Source organism: Coloeus monedula (genome assembly GCF_965178545.1).
Source record: "Coloeus monedula genome assembly, chromosome: 4".
Lineage (NCBI taxonomy): Eukaryota > Metazoa > Chordata > Aves > Passeriformes > Corvidae > Coloeus > Coloeus monedula.
Genome location: NC_138784.1, coordinates 16,894,522 through 16,914,717, shown reverse-complemented (window position 1 = coordinate 16,914,717; position 20,196 = coordinate 16,894,522). Strand labels below are relative to the sequence as shown.

Genomic DNA, 20,196 nt, shown 5'->3' with positions numbered 1-20,196 from the left:
TGAGCACTTAAATATAGTACAGAAATTCTCTTTTATTTTATATAAACTATTTTAATGAAGAAGCTGAAGGTTCTGCATTTTCCTGGCTTATGAATATAAATAGCTGAGAATCTAACAGGGTTTTGTTGTTGTTGAGCTAAGGCAATCTGAAATGAAAGCAGATGAGGGAGCCAGGAAACAAAGACCCTACTAACCACATTATTTCAAGGAAAGGTGAAGTAGGCATTAAGTGCATAGAGTCCTCATCTCTAGTCCTGGATGTGTGGGGTGACACAGGAAGGAAACAAAGTGTGGCTCAGATCTAAGTGAAAGACAAAGCAGCTGGGATAGTGCAGCTGGATTTGCCTTAGGTCCCTTCCCTCTCACCAGACACCTGTGGCTGGTATTAGGCAGCCCAGTAACAAACACTCCTTCCATCAGGTCCTGCTTGATACAGAGCTAAATATGATCTTTCTTAGGGGAAAAAAAATAAAAAGAGGAATGAACAATAATAGTAAATTAATCCTTCACAGTCCTACAGATGTTTCACAAGTACAAAGTATTGGAAAGGACTCTGTTTTTCTTGCATAGTAGGCAATATATCATAGAATCATAGAAATATTTCAGTAAGAAAAGACCTTTAAGATCATCAAATCATTCTAGCTGGGCTTTGGCCCTTCTAATTTCCTTCTTGCATAACCTCATGACATCCTTGTGGTCCTCCTGAGTTGCCTGCCCCTTTTTCCAAAGGTTGTAGTCTCTCCTTCCAACACACCACTAACTCCTGTGCCTTTACTGCCATATGGATCTCCATCTTCTACCCCCACTGCGATAGCAAACTGAAGGGCCTTGCTAGCACACTGTCCCTAAAATATTGGTGTGCTGCCCTCAGACTTACCTCTAACAAGCCAGGTTTTATCTCTTTCCCCCTTCAAATCTAGCTTAAAGTTCTTTCAATGAGCCCTGCTAACTTCTGTGCAAATATCCTACTGGTCCCCTACTGCAGGAATTCTACTGTTGACTTCATCTTGATCCTTCCCCTCTCAGCACTTTTTGCCTTCCCTCGGTCCGTTCCTTAACCACTCTGTAAATTGTGTCCTAATTACCTTAACATTGCAACAAACCATTTCCTTAGGGGCAGAACATAAAATCCTTTACCAAAATCCTGATAATTTAGGTATAAAGTGTTTCCTTACCTTAAACCCCAGTTATCTTCCTAGCAAAATATATCTGGGTAGTTTGGCCCACTTCAAATAGGAAAACATACGTTGCATGTTTATTTCATTTTCCCCTGTGCATTTAATTAATCTCTCCTTTAGAACTTACTTTAAACACTGCTTGGTATTATTATGATCAACCTAAAAGGTCCGCTGTGGCCCAGACAACTTCTGCTCCTTTCTTTAAATATAGATTTGCTACTTTTCATTCCTAATGTACCATCCTAATTAGACAGATTTATTGAAAATCCTTTTTACTGGACTTGCAATGTCACATCTTTCAGAAGACTGAGATGGAAATTGTCCAACTTCCCAATTTGAGCCCATTAAGTTATTTGAGTTTTTTTATTTCCCCTGTTCCTGTTGGCTGGCTCCTTTGTCTCTCTGATCACTGTAACTTTCCTTCCTCTCTCTTTAACCATTACAGAATTTCATATGAACAAACCTGGACAGTCTTGGGAACTGGTAAATAGAAAGGGGGTGAAATTTAACATAATATATGTAATTAAGGATCAACAATGACAAAATTTCTTTCCAATGTGAATTGTTGTCCTACAGAACTTTTGCATTGTTGAGCAACTGTCCTGTGTGTAAAACAGGGATAATTCCATTCTTCAAATTCCTTTATGTTTAAAGATCAAGAACAGTATTCAGATACTTTCTTAATCAGGGCCACTCAAGTACCTAAGACAAAGCAATGTAATTGGATCATCAGCTACCATAAATCATCACCTCTTCAAAATCAGTCTAGTGACCCTAATCTACACCTGTAACATCTGAAAAAGTTTTTGTTTCTTTTGTTTGTTAGTTTGTTATAATATTTATGCCATTAAATGACCTTTAGGCAGAAAGAAAAGATATCTACACTATAAAGGCTCTTTTGCATATTCAAAGATAGGCACTGATTAATACAGACAGAAAGACAAGAATCATACATTCATATTGAGGCAGAAAGATCTTTTCAAATAGCTTTTGTTATCCAATAAAATTAGCATAAATGTTTCATCCTATTAGAAAGTCTAGAAATACATTTAGGAAGCTTTTTTCAAATGTCACCTGTTAAAACTCAAACCCAACAAAAGCTCTCAGAATTAAGTAAGGGCTGCAACGAGAGTTTCAGTGTCTTTCACTCGATCTGGTGTGATATCTTAACAGGATCCACATTGCTGGACACACAGGACATCCTAGAACCCCCTTTTCCTTATAAGCCCCCAGCTATGCAAATACCATTCTCCACACACAGACACACCCCCCCCCCCCCCACTTTGTGGAAAATATCCTGAATTACTACTTGATATTTATTTATCTTCTTTGAGGTTCAAGATGCTTGGAACATGGCTGTTCCAAGCACTGGACAAACTTGCTGAACTGTGCTGGAGGGAGCCATGCTTACACCCCTGTAAGGTTACACAGGATAAACCCGCAGCACTAAGGCAGAGCAAGTTATAGAAGAGGCAGTGGTAGTGACTTCTCTGCCCTTTAAGCCATATGTTTCAGTGTCTCCTCTGTTCAGTGTACAACTGTTTGATCCAGTCAGTCACCAAAAAGGCAGGACTTCATACTGAACCCTTTGTTTTACCCCCATCCTTCTCCTCCACCACTTGGAAAATCCCCTGGACTCTCAACAATCACCAGCCACCTCTTCACACTAAGCTTTCTTGGCCTTTTGTCACCTCAGATCATCAGCATTAAGGACTTCTTGGCTGCCCTTACTCATTTATCACCCTCTTTATCTTTCCTTTCCTTTCTCCACCTGTAGATGTTATCCGTGCTGCATTCTTTCATTCACTGACCTTTTGCCTTGCATTCCCCTAGCTATTCCTGCCCTGTACCCCAAACCCCAGCTGATCCATACCAGCTGGTCTCTGCTATGTCTCACATAGCAGAGCATCTCTGCTGGGAACCCTCCTGCCTGGCTAACTTTCTCCACTATAAATGCATTGTTTCCCCATTCAATTCTGCTCATTTCCTAGACTTACTACTCCAGCTCAGCACAGTTGAATCTCTGACTCACAGTCACAATCACCTCTCTGCCACATTTGGCTCATTCCTCAGACCCTCCTGCCTCCTCCAGCCCCCACTTCAGCTGTCACACAGGATTTCACCCAGTTCTTCCATGAGAAAATGACAAACCATGATCTTCCTCTTCCAGCAGCTTTGCCTTCTGTTTCCTCTTCCTCTCCTACAACTCCTTCCCCATTCGTCTCTCCTACAGATGAAAAACCTCCTATGGGGCTCTCCTCTTTTTTTTATTTGCCACTCGGCCAGTCTTACCCTGCCTCCTGCCTTTCCTTATGGTTGCTCTTGTCCTCTTGTTCTCTCTTTGCCTTGACCTCTCACGCCCCTCTGCCTCTTTTACTCTCGTAACACAAATACCATTCAATCTCTTTCCTCTTAAAACACTCTCATCTTAAAAAAAAATTCTTTCAACTTAAAACATTTATTTTCCTCTATAAATACCATGTCTTTTCTTCTCCTCTCTTCCTCACCAACATCTCTGAATATGCCAGCTACAAACGCTGCCTGGAGTCCTCCCCACTAGTTCACTGCAGCTTCCTCTCCTTTGCAATCACTGCCAAAATCTTTACTTAACATACTGGGCAAACTTCAGCATAGTCTGAATGCTCTGTTCTCACCTGCTGCAGCACACTGGCTACCTGCAGTAGTCTCTTGTGCAGTTTTAACCTGAAGTGGTGTCTCTCTTCAGCAACCATGGTGTTACTCACGTCTATTGCACCACCTTTGAATCTGTTCCTTTTGCATGCCCTCCAGAAGACGCTTTTCTTCTCCCAGCTCAGCTGGAGTTCATGGGGCTTTTCTCTTTCTGTATTTCCCTCCTTGATAATTCCAAGCACAAACACAGATTCCGCGCTGATCTCCACGTAGCAATTTCCAGGCTCACTCCTCTAACACAAACTCGTCTCCCTAGGTCCATACCCACAGCATCTCTAATACTTTTTCATGGACACATGTATATCAAACTCAGCTTACTTTCACTAAAACAGAGTTCCTAATGGCCTTCTTCCTTCTTTACTGCATGCTCTCTTCAGTAATTCCCCTCTAGATCATCACAGACAATGCTATTAGTTTTCTTGATGCTCTGGTCAAGAACTGGAGTAACATTTTCATCTCGTATCTCTCACCATGTATACAGATCCAGGGGATGTCTAAGGTTTGCATATTCTTTCACATCCAGGCTCTCATCACCTCGTGCCTTTATGACTACAATATTTCTTTTTCTGACCTTTACAAATGTGAACTTGCCCTCTGTGTATCCATTCAGGATGCTGCTAGAAGTATCACTTTCCTAACACATTACTCTGACCACGTCATTTCTCTTAGCAGCTGTAGACTGCTGTCCCCATATCTATCTCATTAGTGTAATCTACTTGTCTTCATTAAGAAAATGTCAACTTCTTCCTACAGTCAACCAAAGATGTCAATCCCCATCACCTACTGATTAATTTTTCAAGCAGACATGACCCATGATTTTTCTGGTGCCATCCCTCAGTCTTTGGAAGACCATCCTGTAAACATCCGCACTTCATATTCATTCTCCTTCTTTACAGCTCCTGTAGGAATCCCACACTTTGTGGTGCTCACAGGAATGTGGTTTGCCTCCTGGTGTTCTAAAGCCACTACCGCTCACGCTGAACATAATTACTTTGTAGTCTCGTTGTACTCTCTCGTAAGGCTGCATTAGTTGCCAATATTTAAAGTGCAGACACATGTCAAAAGGACAGGGACATTTTTCTGATCCGTGATTTCTGATCCATGATTAAGGCTCGTAAATCTGAGGGTAGAACACCAACTGGCATGAATAACAGTGAACGAAATCCCTATTGTACTGCTACTGAGCTGAGGTATGAGAGATTTAGTCCCTTGCCTCAGGTCATGAAGAAAGACTATGGCAGAGCTTGGACTGAATTATGGCTTTATAAGCCCCTGCCCTAACTGCAGTACTACCTTTCTTTCATCTGTTTTGGTAGTGATCTACAAAGGATTATGATTTCAGCAGGCTCAGCCGGGCAGTTCTGAGTATTTATTTATAAAAGAATTTGGCTTAATGAGAAAGAAAATGGACAAATTTCCATTTTTTTACTCTGATTTCTCTCCTGCAGGGAGAATATTTTAGTTTATGCTCTTTTATTTTAAGTGGATTCTATTCCAAATGATCTGCTAAGGGAACTTGGATTCAGAATTCACATTATTTATTTATTTACTTATTTATTCCTTAAAAACTAAGAAACACAACCTCATATCTTTCTTTTGGTCCTATAGAGGTAAATGTGTAGTTAAGAGTTCCAGCAGCACTTTGTGAACAACGAGCCATTAAGTAAGTCACATTATAAATGATTGTCATCATTTCTGCTAAACCTACAAAACATAAAGGCCTCTTATCTGCTGGTTCTGCAATAGTTAATGAACTCATTCCCCTCTTGAAGCTTTTCTAAATGCACAGAAATACTTTTTCAATGAGAAAAAGCAATTTTAATATGGATTTTTATTGCAGGAGATGGCAAAATAGTTCAGACCACTTCATCTCTAATAAAGTAAAATAATCTTTCATATTTTTATTTTTACTGCACTCATATGAAATCCTTCCTTCACAGTTTTTACATATTTTTAGCAGTCCGCAGAAAGAATAAAAATGCTGAGATTTCTCAAAAGGATTTGGGTGTTCAATTAAATGAACAGGAATTAAGCATGCAGTCCTGCAGGCAGCTCTGCAAATATCAGTTTCTCTTGAGAAGGGCATGATCCCGTCATTTTTACTCAGGCAAAATTTCCATTTGTCTTCACTCGCAAAGTTTTTTGAAAGCCAACCGCTTGATTGAAATTTGCCCTTTAAAAAATCATGATTAAAACTAGTTGCTGTTCTGTTAAATTACATATATGTTCTTAGTATTTTTAGCAGATATATATTATCAAACTAATTATCTCAGATCTGTCAGAGGAATGTGTCAGGGTCTTATTAATTGTGGTAAAGAAACTTTTTAATGAATTGCTATTTAAATTTGATGCAATTAAAATATTAAATTGCTTATTCAAAATATGATGGGCCAAATCCTCCTGGAACTCACATGCATGAACCAGTGATTTCACCCACTAAAGGATTTCAGAAAATCCCTGAACAAGAGGATGGCTTTGCTGTATCTCAGTTGTTTGACTTCCAGTCTTACATCAACAGACTAAGAATAATTTGAGCATCAAAAACTGCAAAGGCTGAATACCTGGATAGCCTAACTCCAGTGCTGTCTACTGCTTGAACTTCAGTGGATGCCTCCAGCAGAACTCCAACTGTGACAGGAGGGAGCACAGACCTTGCGCTGGCCTTTCTATCCAGGGACAATTTTAACCTCAAAGGAAACACTAAAGGCCTGAACTTGCTGCATCACCATGTTCAATAAAACATTTACTACTGACTTCTCTAGGATCAGAATCAAGACTTCAATAAAGTCCCTTTTTTAATGAGTCCATTTGGAAAACAATTGGGATTTCAAGCACAGATTTTAAACAAGGCATTTGAGTCTTTAATGTATAAAGGATACATGAAAAAAATGGCTGTCCTAATTTACCTGTCAAAACTACTGCATTTTAAAAGTCAGATCTAGAGCATGGCAAGTTATAGCAAGAATCTCTACAAAAATTAATCTTTTTGCTCCTAGATATAGCTGCAAGTAGCCTCTCTTCAGGCTTTTCCATTTGTGTATAAATAATCCCTAGTGACGGCTGGAGTAGTCCTGTTAAGCCTTTCTTCCTCAGTTATGCTGTGCATCTGACAAACCAAGCCAGAGAATGCTTTCATCCCAGAAATCTTGCATATTATTTGAGGTGGAGGTAGGCTGCACAGGAATTACTTAGGGTCTGGTTTTTTTTTCAGTAGTAGCATGGCCTAAGTATACTCACAATAAAATGTTTTAAAAATAGGATTTTCTGTGACTTCCATGGATCTCGGGGGAAGAAGGAAGGTAAAAGGAGGGTTGAAATAATAAGGTCATTGTAAATTCTATTTTTTTTTTAAATAAAAATTGGATTCCAATGGCAGGCAGCAGAGCCCCATCCAGTCAGGTTTAACTGGCAGCCTTCCAAAGGCAAGATGAAAGGTCCTCTGAGTAGTAATTGTCTAAATGGAACAGACTTTGGTTATTGTGCAACTTCTTCATCTACTTTATTGTACCTTTAAAATTAAATGATGCAATTCCTTTTTTTCCTTCCTTGTTTTCCTCTCATCTACTGCAGGAAAGCATCTGAGCAACATCACCATAGGATGGAGACAGACTCTGTGGCTCCCCATATTTTTTCTGGGTCACTACAGGTTGTATACAAGGAGTTGTGAGCTGCTGGTTGCCAAAGCAGGACACAAACTCTGCCTTCTCCCAGACACTCACCTGCATTCCAGCTCTCTGCTTGCTTAGTGCTGGAAGTGGTTGGCTCACTCAGAGTGGTTGCTTGGGTGGGGGATTGCTGCTTTTGGCAGAAACTCTGTAGAAACCAGGCAAACAGAGGATCTGATAGGACAGGGTGAACACCATGCTCGAAGGGGCCTCCAGCAGCAAGGCTATTCAGTTTGTAGAGGAGACTGGACAAACATCTGAGAATAGGAAGAATTTTAGAATGTTGTGCTGAACAACCCCAGAGCCAGCATTTCCTGAGGCTGCAAGGCTTTAGGGATCAGGAGTGAAACTCCGGTCTTGAGATGCCGAAAGGCTTTCTCAGGTGTGAGAGCAGAATCAGAGGAACAGCTCTGTTAGCTCTTTCTTTGTCACTGATCCTTCTGTACCAGAGTGCTTTCCCTCACTCCAAGCAGTCCATTCCCAGAAATATGGATTATTCAGATGAGGAAAAGTTAGCAAGACTGAGACCTCAGTTTGCATGTTCAACTCCAATAATTTCTTTACTGATTGTAACTTCTGTTTTTCTGATTTGATTTTTTTTTTCATTATGACAAAGAGAAGAAATGAACTGCCTAATTTTGATGCAGCTTTAGAATACTCCTCAGGTCTTTGGTCTCATGCTTGTCTGCCTCTCCCTGAGTATTCTTACTTGTGACAATCTCTTTTAATTCACTGCCTATTTACCTAATTGTATTATTTTGAAATATGCACATGGCTTCTATGAAAATACAAAAAAAAAATGGATAGGAGAAATATAAATAGGACCAACTAATTTATTTATGTATTACTATCTATTATACCTATCTATAACAAACCTGAAGTAACAGATCTCCAGTTTTTCTAGCAAAATCCAACATAATGGCCTTGGTATATTTCCCAGAAAGTAAAAATTAAAAAATACAGAACAGAATTACAGAAGTGACCCAGCCTATTCAGGAACAGAACTGGTTTTTAAGATCTCTGGTATCAGAATATTGCCAAGTACCACATTTCCTGATCCTGCCACGAGCCATTGCCTATAGCTTGTATTAATTTCAGCAGAGTTCATAAGCAGAATAACTGCAGGGTATTTGCAAAGCTAGTTAGGCTCTTAATGACCATTTTTTGTTATCCTTTGATAGACAAATCTCAATAGACCATTCTCAATACCGGAAGTTTGGCTTAGGGAAAAATGTAGATCTGTTTTAAACTAAATGGTTCACAGATCTTGCCCAGCTTTAAAAACAAACAAACAAAAACCCAAAACACTTAATCAAATTTACATTCAATTACATATAGCATTACGCAGAATATTTGGGGCCAGAACCTGCATTAGTTTATCCAGTTCCGGAAGAGGTGTATTACATTAAATTAACAAAGAAAAGAGAGTTAAAGCTCTATCTACCAATAACATCCTCTTTTATAAGGTATTTGCCCTGGATCTCACAGAGAGGGATTTAATCTGTGCAAGAATATGTGCCCCAGTCAGGTTATTTGAACACTACACGTGGAGAATATCTGCAGTCCCTCACACCTGCACACAGCACGCTCTGTCCACACAGCCATCCCTGAAACCTCTAACTCCCAAACAAGTATCTGTCACGGAATTAAAAACTACTTCTAGTTTTTACTTTCATGACAGATCCTGTTGGTATGAACCTGGAATACCTGCCTTGTTTTCAACTCACAGCTCTTCTCAACATTGGAGAGCAACAACACTTAGTTCGCTTTCATCATATAACTGAGGATCAAAAAGGAAACATCTCCATTTTTATTTCTGAGCAGGTCAAACACGTTATTTTATCAAATTGCCATTACACTTGCTTTTTCTGTGTTTCAGTCTGGAGGTGCCAAAGGAACACACACCTCTCTAGCATTTGTGTGTGACTCCATCATGGCTGAGAGCTATAGTATAGGCAGAAAGGCCATCAGATGAACTAAAATGCTGCTGTTCAGTGTTACGAGTCTCCCTCCTTTAACACTTCTCTCATCCTACAATGAAGTTGGTTAGAAGTGTATGAGAAAACCTCTAAAGGAGGCAAGGAGTGACACACCCCAATATTTGCACACAGCTCCCTTATGTGCACGAGTTGCACTTCTGACCTGGGGGCAGTGACTTTGCGAAGTGGCTCTCTGGCCATCTGCAGACACACACAACGAGGAGCGTGTGCGCAGGAACACTCACTGCACCTGAGCCCAGGGAATCCCTGGCTACCAGCTGGATGCCGTATGGCCAGAGGTAGTTCACATACTCATACACACACACAAACACAAGCAGACTACAGCAAAGACTGCATTTAACCACTTCATCTTGATTTGTCACATCTTCCCTATGGTTAACACTGAGCAGAGCTGCCATTACCAATAACCTAGCGCCATGCAATTTCAGCTGTTTCTGGCAGGAGAAATGGACGTTCCTGATCTCAGGACAAAGCAGGTGGAGAAAGAGGAAAGAATCTCACTTATTTCAGGATGAAAAACCTCTCTCATAACCGCAACTCCATTTGCAAAGGTGAGCTCTGTTGGCATGTTTGCCTGCTGTCAAGGTTGAATTTGTTTATGCCCCGAGCACAGCGAGCACACGTGGCAGAGCAATCCAGCTCTCCACGGCCAGCCCAGCACATACCATTCTCACCTAGGTGGAGAATAGGAATCACTCCCTTGTCACTGAAACCAGCAGCAGGGTGTCTGGGTGCTGACAGGCTTTGGACATGTCCGCTTGTCCTTTACACATGGAGCTGAAGACACCGATCTGTCTCCTAGGAGTTGTAAAATAGCAGCTGGATATGAAGGGTCCCTTGCAACACAGGCAGGATCCCAAGCAGTCATCCAGGTACACTACCTCTTTGGACTGGTTTGGTAGAAGTCTCTACCATGCTACTCACATCCACTGCTCGCTCATAAAACATACAGAACAAAACCTGTAATGGGCAAAGATGTGAGAGAACACCCCTCTTGAATAAGTAGTTTTAAGCAATAATTCCACTTGTAATGTCTGAGGAGGGAATTAATGAAGGCTATCAAGAGAGTTTGGGACAGAGGACACACTTGGAGGACAAGTATTTTGAAAGATGGCACTGTGTGAGAAGCAATGATTTCACTACAATGGAAAGAAACCAATGGGGAATTTTCTGATTGTAACAGAAGAACCATGGGAGGGAAATGTTATTTTGTAGTACAGAGGAACCATGCAGTGGATAGCAAGGATGCCGTCATCCTTTCCTGAAACCCTCATCATCCTGCAAAAACATGCATCCTCTGTTTAGGTAGGGGGTTATGCATGTGGCCCCTTCCTAAACTTTGGATCAAAGAAACACTTGGGGCAAAATGACCATCACCTTGAACCACTACCTTGGGGGAAAAATTAAGACAAAGGATCAAAAGACTAGACAAAAAAATAGCACAAAAATGCTACAGGCGAACAGATGCATCTCCACCCCAAGAGAAAATGATTCCTTTCTAATACATTCATGTAATGTTTTGTAGATATTGAAAATATTCCAAAGCACAGCTCAGTGTAAACAGCAAGCTGGGTTTCCTCCTGCTCTTTAGCATTTCTCTTTGTTTACTCTCCATTTGAGGATAGAAAAAGCCTACATGTGAGCACTGCAAATGGTGTATTTCAGGATGGATGGGGCATCGAGAAAGGCAGTGATGAAACACAGACTTATGCAGCCTCCAATAAAATACTATGTACTTTGCCTGAGCCACCAGGGTCAAACAAAATTTATAAAAAAAAAAAAAAAAATCCAGTGTCTGCTTTATGAATACTTCTTACTTGTGTGTGGAAATAATCTGATACCATGGTGATGGGAAGACTAGAGAGAGCTAGTTGCAAGCTTAGAGAGAGAGATGTGAAAAAGATATTCTGGGGTGTGTGTGTTCTCACCCCCATTGCCTTCTTGCTCCCACACCCCATGTCTCAGGATTAGAGATCCCGTGGGAAACTGCCCTGGCAGTGCTTCTGGAAGCAATGCCCAGCCAGGCCAGTTCACCCATTGCGAGGAGAGGTACTTGGCTAGAGACGCCAGCTCCCATCTGCGAGCCCAAATGGCTCTGCTCAGCCCCTGCTCATCTCAGGAGAGCCTGGCATGCTCATCTGGTAAAAAAAACAGCCCTTACCTTTGGCAATCAGCTCCTCCAGCTCTTGGTCGAATCCTTGTCGGTGGCATTTCCTCCAGAGCCCCATATTGGTGGAGTTGTACTGTCTGTTGCACTCATCGACTGCGCTCATAGCAAAGATCTGCCTCCTGTTTCTTGCCAAGAGGAGTTTCCCTTCCCAGCGGTCCAACCTAGACCTGCTGGCCCTGAGAGGCAGGTTGTTGTTGGAGTTGTAAATGAAGCCAGGATCATTTCTCTTAGTGGTGATGCTCTTGCACCTCTCTCTGTGCTTCCTGGCATCAGTTTCGTACCAATGGTCAGAGCAGATTGCCACAGCCAGCATGCCAAGGGCACACAGAGCTAAAGAGAGGCCAGCATAGAGCAGTAACCTTCCAGCAGCCATGCCTCAGCTTCACAGAAACACCATGGACATCTTCACAGCAGGCAAAGCCGTTGGGGGTGAGACCACGCACAAACCTCCGAAGCAGCTGCTAGGTGTCACTTGGCAGAGACTGCCTCAAACATCCCCAACTCCCGTGGCTCACATCCACGCTGCAGAGGGATGCTGAGAGCACTACAAAGTTCTGCCCTCGAGGCAGTCTTGGGGTCTCATCTGCCTCTTCTCTGCAGAGGAGACCTAGTGAGGAGAAACACAGCCTTCCACCAGTGACCCACCTACACAAAGATGTCCTGCTCCCCTCACCGCGAGCACCCGGGCGACAGGGGCTGAAGGGATGTATCCCCCCTGAAGAGACCTGATGGCTGATCAGTCCATGAATCTCTTTCAATTTGGCCCTCTCAGAAATCCAGAAGAGATGGCTTTCAGATCAGCAAGCTCACTACAGCATCATCACAGGACAGAAAAGTTCAACAGCCTGACATCTCCCACTTGCAAGCAGCCAGTTGTCCCGGTTTCAGGAATGGGTGACTTGCCTTTTCTTTGTCAGTGGCTCAGCAAGAGCAGCATCGTCTGGACGGCCGGTCACTTGCTTGGGTTTAAAGCGGGGTCGAAAGGGAGGGAGCACGAGGGGGGGAGCAATCTGTTGTTGTTGTTGCTGCTGCTGCAACTGCTACTTGCTGCTGCTCCTGCTGCTGTTTGAAATCGTGGTTAAAACATCCCCTCCCCGGCTGGCTCTGGGAACGCGGGCACGCACGGGTCTCTCCCTCAGCACACTTCGCCGACAGTCACTGGCATCTTGGCTTCGGAGACACCTCGGCTTCTCTCTGCCAGCCTTGCCATTCACTCGCCTGCTTTTGTCGTCGGCGCTGTCATCCAGGCAGCCGAACGCCGCGCTGCCTTCCCTCCCCGGCGCGCCCGGGCAGCGCTCCGGCAGCCTCCCGGCTCCGGGCCGGGCAGGGGCGGCGGGAGCAGCCGCAGCCCGGCAGGAGCCGCCGCCGGCCGCGCACCGCCCGCTAGGCAGCGCGGGGGGCAGCCCTCGGCCCCGGCATCCTTCTCCACACACACACACACAGACACACGCTGCTGCCCCCCCTTCCGCCGGCAGCTGAAAAGCTTCCTCCGTCCCCGGCGCTGGGATGTGTTGTGCACAGTTTTCCTAACACGGCGGCACGTTAGCCATCTGCAAGATGAAGGCAGGCAGGGCTACGGCTGGCGGAGAGGATGCTGAGGAACGGGGAGGGGAGGGAGGTCGGGGGAAACCGAACCAAAACAAACCGGGGCGGAGGGGCGGAGGGGCGGAGGTGGGGGGGAGCTACACACCTTACACGGGGAGAGGAAAGCAGCCCCTAACTGTTGTCAACAGCTTTCGGGCTGCACCATTTCTCTGCCATATGGCCCGATCTCCTCGGCGGAGCTGAGATTTTCTAGCACAGCAGCTTCATACGAATCGTATCCTCGGCATCAGTAGTTATATATTCAGACATATTTTTCTCTCCTTAAATTTTCACTCCCTTTCTCTTTAATGGGAATAACTCACCCATCTTGTAGAGATCAAGTGCAACAGAAGGCGAGCTGGAGTCCCCAAGCTTTAGAAATCTCATTTCACCGTTTTTAACCCAAATAATAGCAAATCCAATCTTCTGTACACCTGGGAATCTTTCCTTGTTCAAACACCGAGCCCTGCAGCCTTGGCCGAAGCCTACAGACCGAGCATACAGAGCGCTGAGCCAAAAGCCAGTGATGTCACCCATGCAACGTGAGACTCATTTCTTATTTCTCTACCCTCCTTAAAGATAAACTGCACCACTTCCCAGGCAGGAAATGTCGAAGCCTTAGTCTCTTAAGAGGGAAAAATGTAAAACCTGGATTTAACTGGATCCTGACCATTCTTGATCACAAGCCCTTACATTATGTCAACCAAATCCAAAACACACAGAGCTGTTTCTCACTGCACCAAAAAAAAAAAAAAAAAATCCCAACCTGCTTCAAAATACAGAGAATTAGCTTGAAAAAAACCCTGGATTGTAGACCTGTGTGATCCAGAAAGCTGAGGCCTCCAGACTGAACTGTCTGAACTGAAAAAGAAATACACATGGTCATTTCCCTTGCACCAAAAAGGTCTGGATGCTGGCACATCCTGATCTGCGAGTACCACAGCATCCTGGAGGTGACAGAGGAACCAAGTCAGCCCCATCCAGTATTTGGCTCCCAGTGATTCCACAGCATGAACAGCAAACAATGCAGTTGCTCCTACTGCACCAAAACATCCACAGCCTAATGCCTGCCCACAGATGCATGCTGCAAAAATCTACATACATGCTGGATCCTACCAGCTTTTGGCCCCTGAATCCCAAGCTGTGTCATCTGAATTGAAAATAAGCACAGCCTTTCTGGGGCTGGTGACAGCCCTTGGCCCCAGGAGGGGAGTCCTGCGATTTCGCTAGCTTTTAACCCTAGCCACCCAAATTATACTTGCTCCAGTGGGGAGAGCAGATGTGAAATGTAGTAGCTCTCTGTGCATCAGAAATATATACCTGGATTGTCTTGTGGAATACAGTTGCATCAGGAAAAAATTAACCCACATGGCTGGATCGTAACAATTTTTGGCCTTTTTTGATAATAATTGTATTATCAAAAAAGGCAAAACAACTCCTTCCATTTTAACTGACAAAACCAGGGCCCATATCCACTGGGATTTGCAGCTATGGAAGAGTATCTGTCCCATTAAACCATTTTTGGTGTGAAATATACTGTATTCTTTAAACTCCTTGCAGGATTATGAAACTGGCAAAGAAAAGTCACTCATCCAAACCATAAAGGTTACAATCAACTGCATCTACTGAACCAGGTCTATTGCAAAATTTCAGCGTTGCATGATGAATATTAACTGTATCTGGAAAGCTCTAGGTAAAGTTCATTGTTTTACTGAAACATGGGACTGGTTTATTCTTTTTAGCAGTAACCTCCCTCTGTTGTTAATAATAACAGCCAGTACTTAAGGGTCTAAGGTTTTCTTAAAATTAGTTCTGCACAGATGGATCTACTTCTGTAACTGGATTTTTCAAGCAACTACATGTCAGTAGATAAGAAGAATTAGATGTTACAGTGGGCCTGGAGCAGCCATACTTGTTGTCTGCTCCGAGATAAAATGTAGAGGTTTGTGGTCAAAAAGCTGTTGGCTCCTATAAGAAGATGATGAACAGGTTTCTTGTATCACACCCACACAGAGATGAGAGTGCACCTGGATTTCTTTGTCAATTTTTAGCGTCAAGTCCCAAGCTGAAGGATGAGAACAGGGAATAGGCCTAATTTTACCAACCATGTATTTTGGCTGATTGTTGGATTTTCTATTTAAGCACGAGATTCCACTAAGTTTATTCTCTATTTAGATTGAACTGGTAAACAAAACTGTTCTCTGTCTAAACACCCATTTTAGACAGAACTGGAAGACTGGGGCTAAGAGCAAAATGGAGGATCCAGCTACTAGAACTGTTTTTCTCATTATACTGGCCAAAGATATGTGAGGGGATAAGAAAATAATATAATGGAACCACACCTACATTTCTTTTTATGTTAAACATTAGGATTACAGTCCAAAGAGCCCAGATTTGGTTGGACCCAGGGAGGTCCAGGTGCCAGGTTTTCCCATCACACTCCAAGACAGTAAGACAGTTTGGGGCAGGGGGACTTTTGTACCTGGAGAAGCCAGACTTGTCCCCTCTTCTCATTTTTAAACATGGGTCTGAAAGCCAAAAATTGTCATTCAGTTCCAGGTTTTATCTTTTTCTCTGAAAAGGCATTTCAGTGGCAGTTTCTAAGCTTTTTTTTTTTTTTTTTTTTGGCTTGCATTTGTAGCTTTATCAGATGGCAGTCTGTATCTTTCTGCAAGTCACCTTAAACATATAACTGTAGGAGAAACTGTTGGATTTTATCCCCACTTTAACTCTTAGAATTAAACATTTTTCTCCATCATCATCATTATTCCCTTCTTTTCAGGAGGGGCACAATATTGCTTGCTGCAGGCATTAGAAACCTTCCCTGTGTCTCTTCCCGGATTTTTACAGACAGCCCCTTTCTCAGCACAAACAGATCATTATTAAATTCTCCTCCTCCCACCCCACCCCCGCCTCACCACAGGGGGAAAAAACCCAGTCCTTGTCGATCTTCAGCTGCGAGAATGACATTTAAAAAATACTCCCCAACCCCTCCACCCACACTTGGGCACGCGACATGGAAACCGCTCCCGACAGTGAATTAAGGGCATCTCAGCACAGGGAGCTAATTCACGGGTCTGAAATGAATCAGGGAGTGAAAATGCACTTCCAGCGGCGGATTGAAGGCTGAGGCTTTCTTTCCTGCCAGTTACGATTTCAGTGATCCAGAGAGAAAGCTAAAGCACACGGTGCTCAGGAAAAATGTCTGAAGGCACGGGACAGAGGAGTGGAGCCCGGTGAGTCTGTTCAGAGCCAATTCCTTCTGACAAGCCGTGCGCTGCCTGCTAGACCTCACTACGGATGGTGTCTAACAGCTAGGGCCAGTCTCCTCTCCATTCCCTCCCAGCATCGTCTCCGCTCTCCTTAGCATCCTCCAGCATCGCCCACCGCCTCTCCAGAGAGCTCCAGACACAAAAGCAAAGCGAGCGCCTGTACAAAGGTACACAGAGGTGAGGTCTGGGGCTAGGAGGGGGGAAAGGCAGAGTAAATGGACAACCAATTGCAATTTGCTTTTCTTCGTCGGTTTTTGGGGTTTTTTTCTGTTTTGGTTTTTTGAGGTCTTTTCTACATCAAAATGACCTCCACCATATTTTTCTTCCTTCGTCTTTTTTTTTTTTTTTTTTTTTTTTTTTCCTTTTAAAGAAAAAGAATTCAGTGCCATCTAGTGGGGGAGGGGATTGAGCAAGTCAAGGTGCTGCCCCTTCCCAGGGATCTACACTTCTAATTTAGTTATTCAACAGAGAGAGATGACCCTCAGTATTTTCCTGCTCTCTCTGTGATCTTCACCTCCCCAGAAGTGATGTTTAATTTACATAGGCTCCAGCCTTCGTTCTTTGAAAAGAATCACCTACTGAAGTCACAGGAACTCGTCCTAGTGTTATATTACCTGGAGCAGTACTGGCTCTGGCGGCAGTTCGCTGCCTTAATTACAGGATTTCAAACACAAGACAGTAATCAAACCAAACATAGATATAACAAATTATGCCTACTAATATTTTTTATCATTCCAGTGCACCTTGGATACTGGTGTACGTGAATCCTCAGCATGCCAGCCCTTCTAATAACACAGCCATAAAAGATGCTAACATAGAAGCATCTTATGATAACTCCCACAAACACTTGACCCATCATTCAAACAGATTTTGGGTGTTCAGGTGACTCAGAACAAGCAGAGGCTCTATAAAGGTAGATCAGAACCACAAAACACCATATAAAAGTTTGTAATCTAAATCCCAGGAATTAACCAGTTGTCAATGTCCCTTCTATTTATTTTTTTAATAGAAAGAGTTTTTCAAAGGGAAGCATCAGCCAGCTGCATAAACATGGGCTGGCCACACACGCACATACACACATGGAGACACAGAGAATAGGCACACAGCTGTCTACACACTCATGTGTAGCTGTGCACACACTGATATCTAGCTGCACACAACAGCACCTCGCTGCATGTCCTCTGCCCTCCCCACCAGTAGCTCCCAAAAGGGATTGCTTTCGCTCTCTCTAAAAAAAAGAAAACAACCCACCAACATTTGGATTGCAAAGTTAAGCAAGTTAGTGAATGCCAGATTTAAGACCACCCATAGAACATTAATTTGCCCAGCGTGCAAACACACTATGATACAATCTTTAATAACATGATTTCTGTTTCCATGGGTCTCCCATTTTTTACAGTGCAAAGGATAAATGTTGCTCACTTAATGAACACTATTCAAATTTTCTCCTATCCTTATCACCCAATGTGTGGTGCATGTACTATTTATTACAGAGCATCCAGATCTTGCATTGCATACAGAATGATTAATTTCCTCATGAGCTTTTCTATAGTGGTGCTCTAATTGTAGTGTTGGAGGGCTGGGGTTTTTTTACAAACATCAAGGAACTTACCTTCACAGCTCCCTGCTGAGGAACAGAGATAAAAGGCAGTATTTTCAAACATGTCAGTGTATTTTGGGTACTCTATTAAAGGAGCTTAGAACCTAAACTACCAGAGTACTTAGCACCTTCCTTCCTCAGAGAGCAGCTTGCAGACCCCCTGGCTCTAGACACAGTGGACAGTATTTCCACAAATTAGTGCATGGGTGACTGCAGCTGGATACACAGAAAATGGGCACCACATGGACAGAAGTTGGGAAAAATGTAATTTTTTTGAGTCACCAAGCTTCATAACAGTAACTCTCACAATGGGTGAAATAAAATCCAATTTTCAATTTCAATTCAAATGCCTATGACCATGATTTTTCCTACCTGTATTCCTCTGCTAGGCTCACTACAGAGCCTCCAAACTGTCCACCAAACAGCCACCATCTCACGACTGCAGAGTCCTGGTTCATCTGCCATCTACTGTGATCTGGGCAGAAAGCAGGATGTGATCATGTATTTTAGCTCACGACCACAAGTCACAAGTGAATGGCAATCCATGGGCAAACTTTAGTCTGGTGTTCTCTTAGTCTTGATTTACTGACCTGGAGTTGTGACAAACAGGGGAAGCACACATGAGCTGAGTCAGAATTGATCAGGGGTCAGGAGCTGAATGGAGTGAACCATCAAAAGGACAGATTTGCTTTTGGAGGAAGCAAAATGAATTGTTGGGCAGAAGGCAGGAGGACGGGTAGGTGAGAAGTCCTATATCATATTTTTCAATAAAGCAGAGGGAATGGCCAGCACCAAATGGCCTCAAACAGAGACAGGTAAAAGACAGTACACAGAGGAAAAGAACCATAGGATAATGTTGTTTTTCCAAACAGCAAAACAAAAGACTGGTGGCTTTTCCCTAAAATTGCTTCCTCCTGTGAAAACTTACTCTTCATTATTTAGCTGTCAACTGTCAAAACCACATCACTGTTGGCCACCTAAGGCTGCACTGTGGACACAGCTATGTATGATAATCACTGCTGCTCATGAGAACATCTCCAAGAGTGCTTTTACGCTCAGACAAAACCAAGGATGAACGATTTTAAACAAAACTTTTCCCCAAGCTTCCCACTGTGGACATCGTGCTTGGGAAATGTCAGCCCAAGAACTTAAAGTGTAGAAGAGCTATAAGCTGCAGAAAAGAAGGCCTTGTAGGCAAACTCATCCCTGGCACCCCTGCACTACCTCCACACAGCCCAAGGGTCCATGGGCACTGTGGTGAACTGCAGAAGGACCTGGGAGATATCACTCCATCTCTGAAGGCATTGCCAACAGCTTTAGGTTTTTTTCAGCCAGGTGGTAGGATCTAAATCTAAATCTAATGGTAGATCATGCCACATTTAACATGTTGAGTTCGAAAGTAAAACACTGGGGAAAGACATTCCTGTCTCCTGAGTAAACACTCAAGTGCTTCCAATAACAGAGAAGCAAGAACAGATTTAAGAAAAAGAAAAGGCCTAAGCTATACAGGTGTAAGCCTCCATTGAAAGAGAAAGTTCTGGTAGGAGACAACTCAGCTAAAGCACAAGGGCAATATTTAGCCCTCAAGGCTCTTTCAAATTCATCCCCCTACAACAGAAGACAGATCTTAGTCCCTGCATTCACAAGCAGAGATTCAGCTCCAGTCTGCTGCTCTCTGAGATCACAGCAGCCACTCTGTGTCCTGGTTATTGTCTTGCCACCTTGGTAATCAACATCTTCATATTCTACAGCTTCTTCTCCTCTGAGCTTTCACATGAGCAGACCTGTTTCCCCAAAAAGCTCGCTAAGAGGATTGCTGTTTCATATAAGCCCATCTCTGCTTCCCCCTGGTTACCTTTTGGATACATCAAGCCCAGCCTACCACCCAAAATCCTGCTACAGGAAAAACCCATTGCCTGCTGCAGTGAGGAAGGTGACATTGCTTTGAATGCAGGAGTTGTACAGCAAGGTCATTTGCTGCCTAAAGCCAGCTACAAAAGCAAGATGGCTCTCAACATCCCCACCATTGGGCTCAG

At 43.3% G+C, this 20,196-nt stretch overlaps 1 protein-coding gene across 1 annotated transcript in view; it reads right to left on the bottom strand.

Annotated features, from left to right (window-relative positions):
* TMEM178B (transmembrane protein 178B) overlaps positions 1–12,077 on the bottom strand; it is a gene marked incomplete at both ends in the record, with an annotated part of 208,355 nt that extends 196,278 nt beyond the window's left edge. The window contains one exon of the mRNA XM_082280059.1: positions 11,696–12,077. Within this exon, the coding sequence (XP_082136185.1) occupies positions 11,696–12,077 (382 nt within the window). The remainder of the gene's footprint in view (positions 1–11,695) is intronic.
* Positions 12,078–20,196: the final 8,119 nt, after the last annotated feature.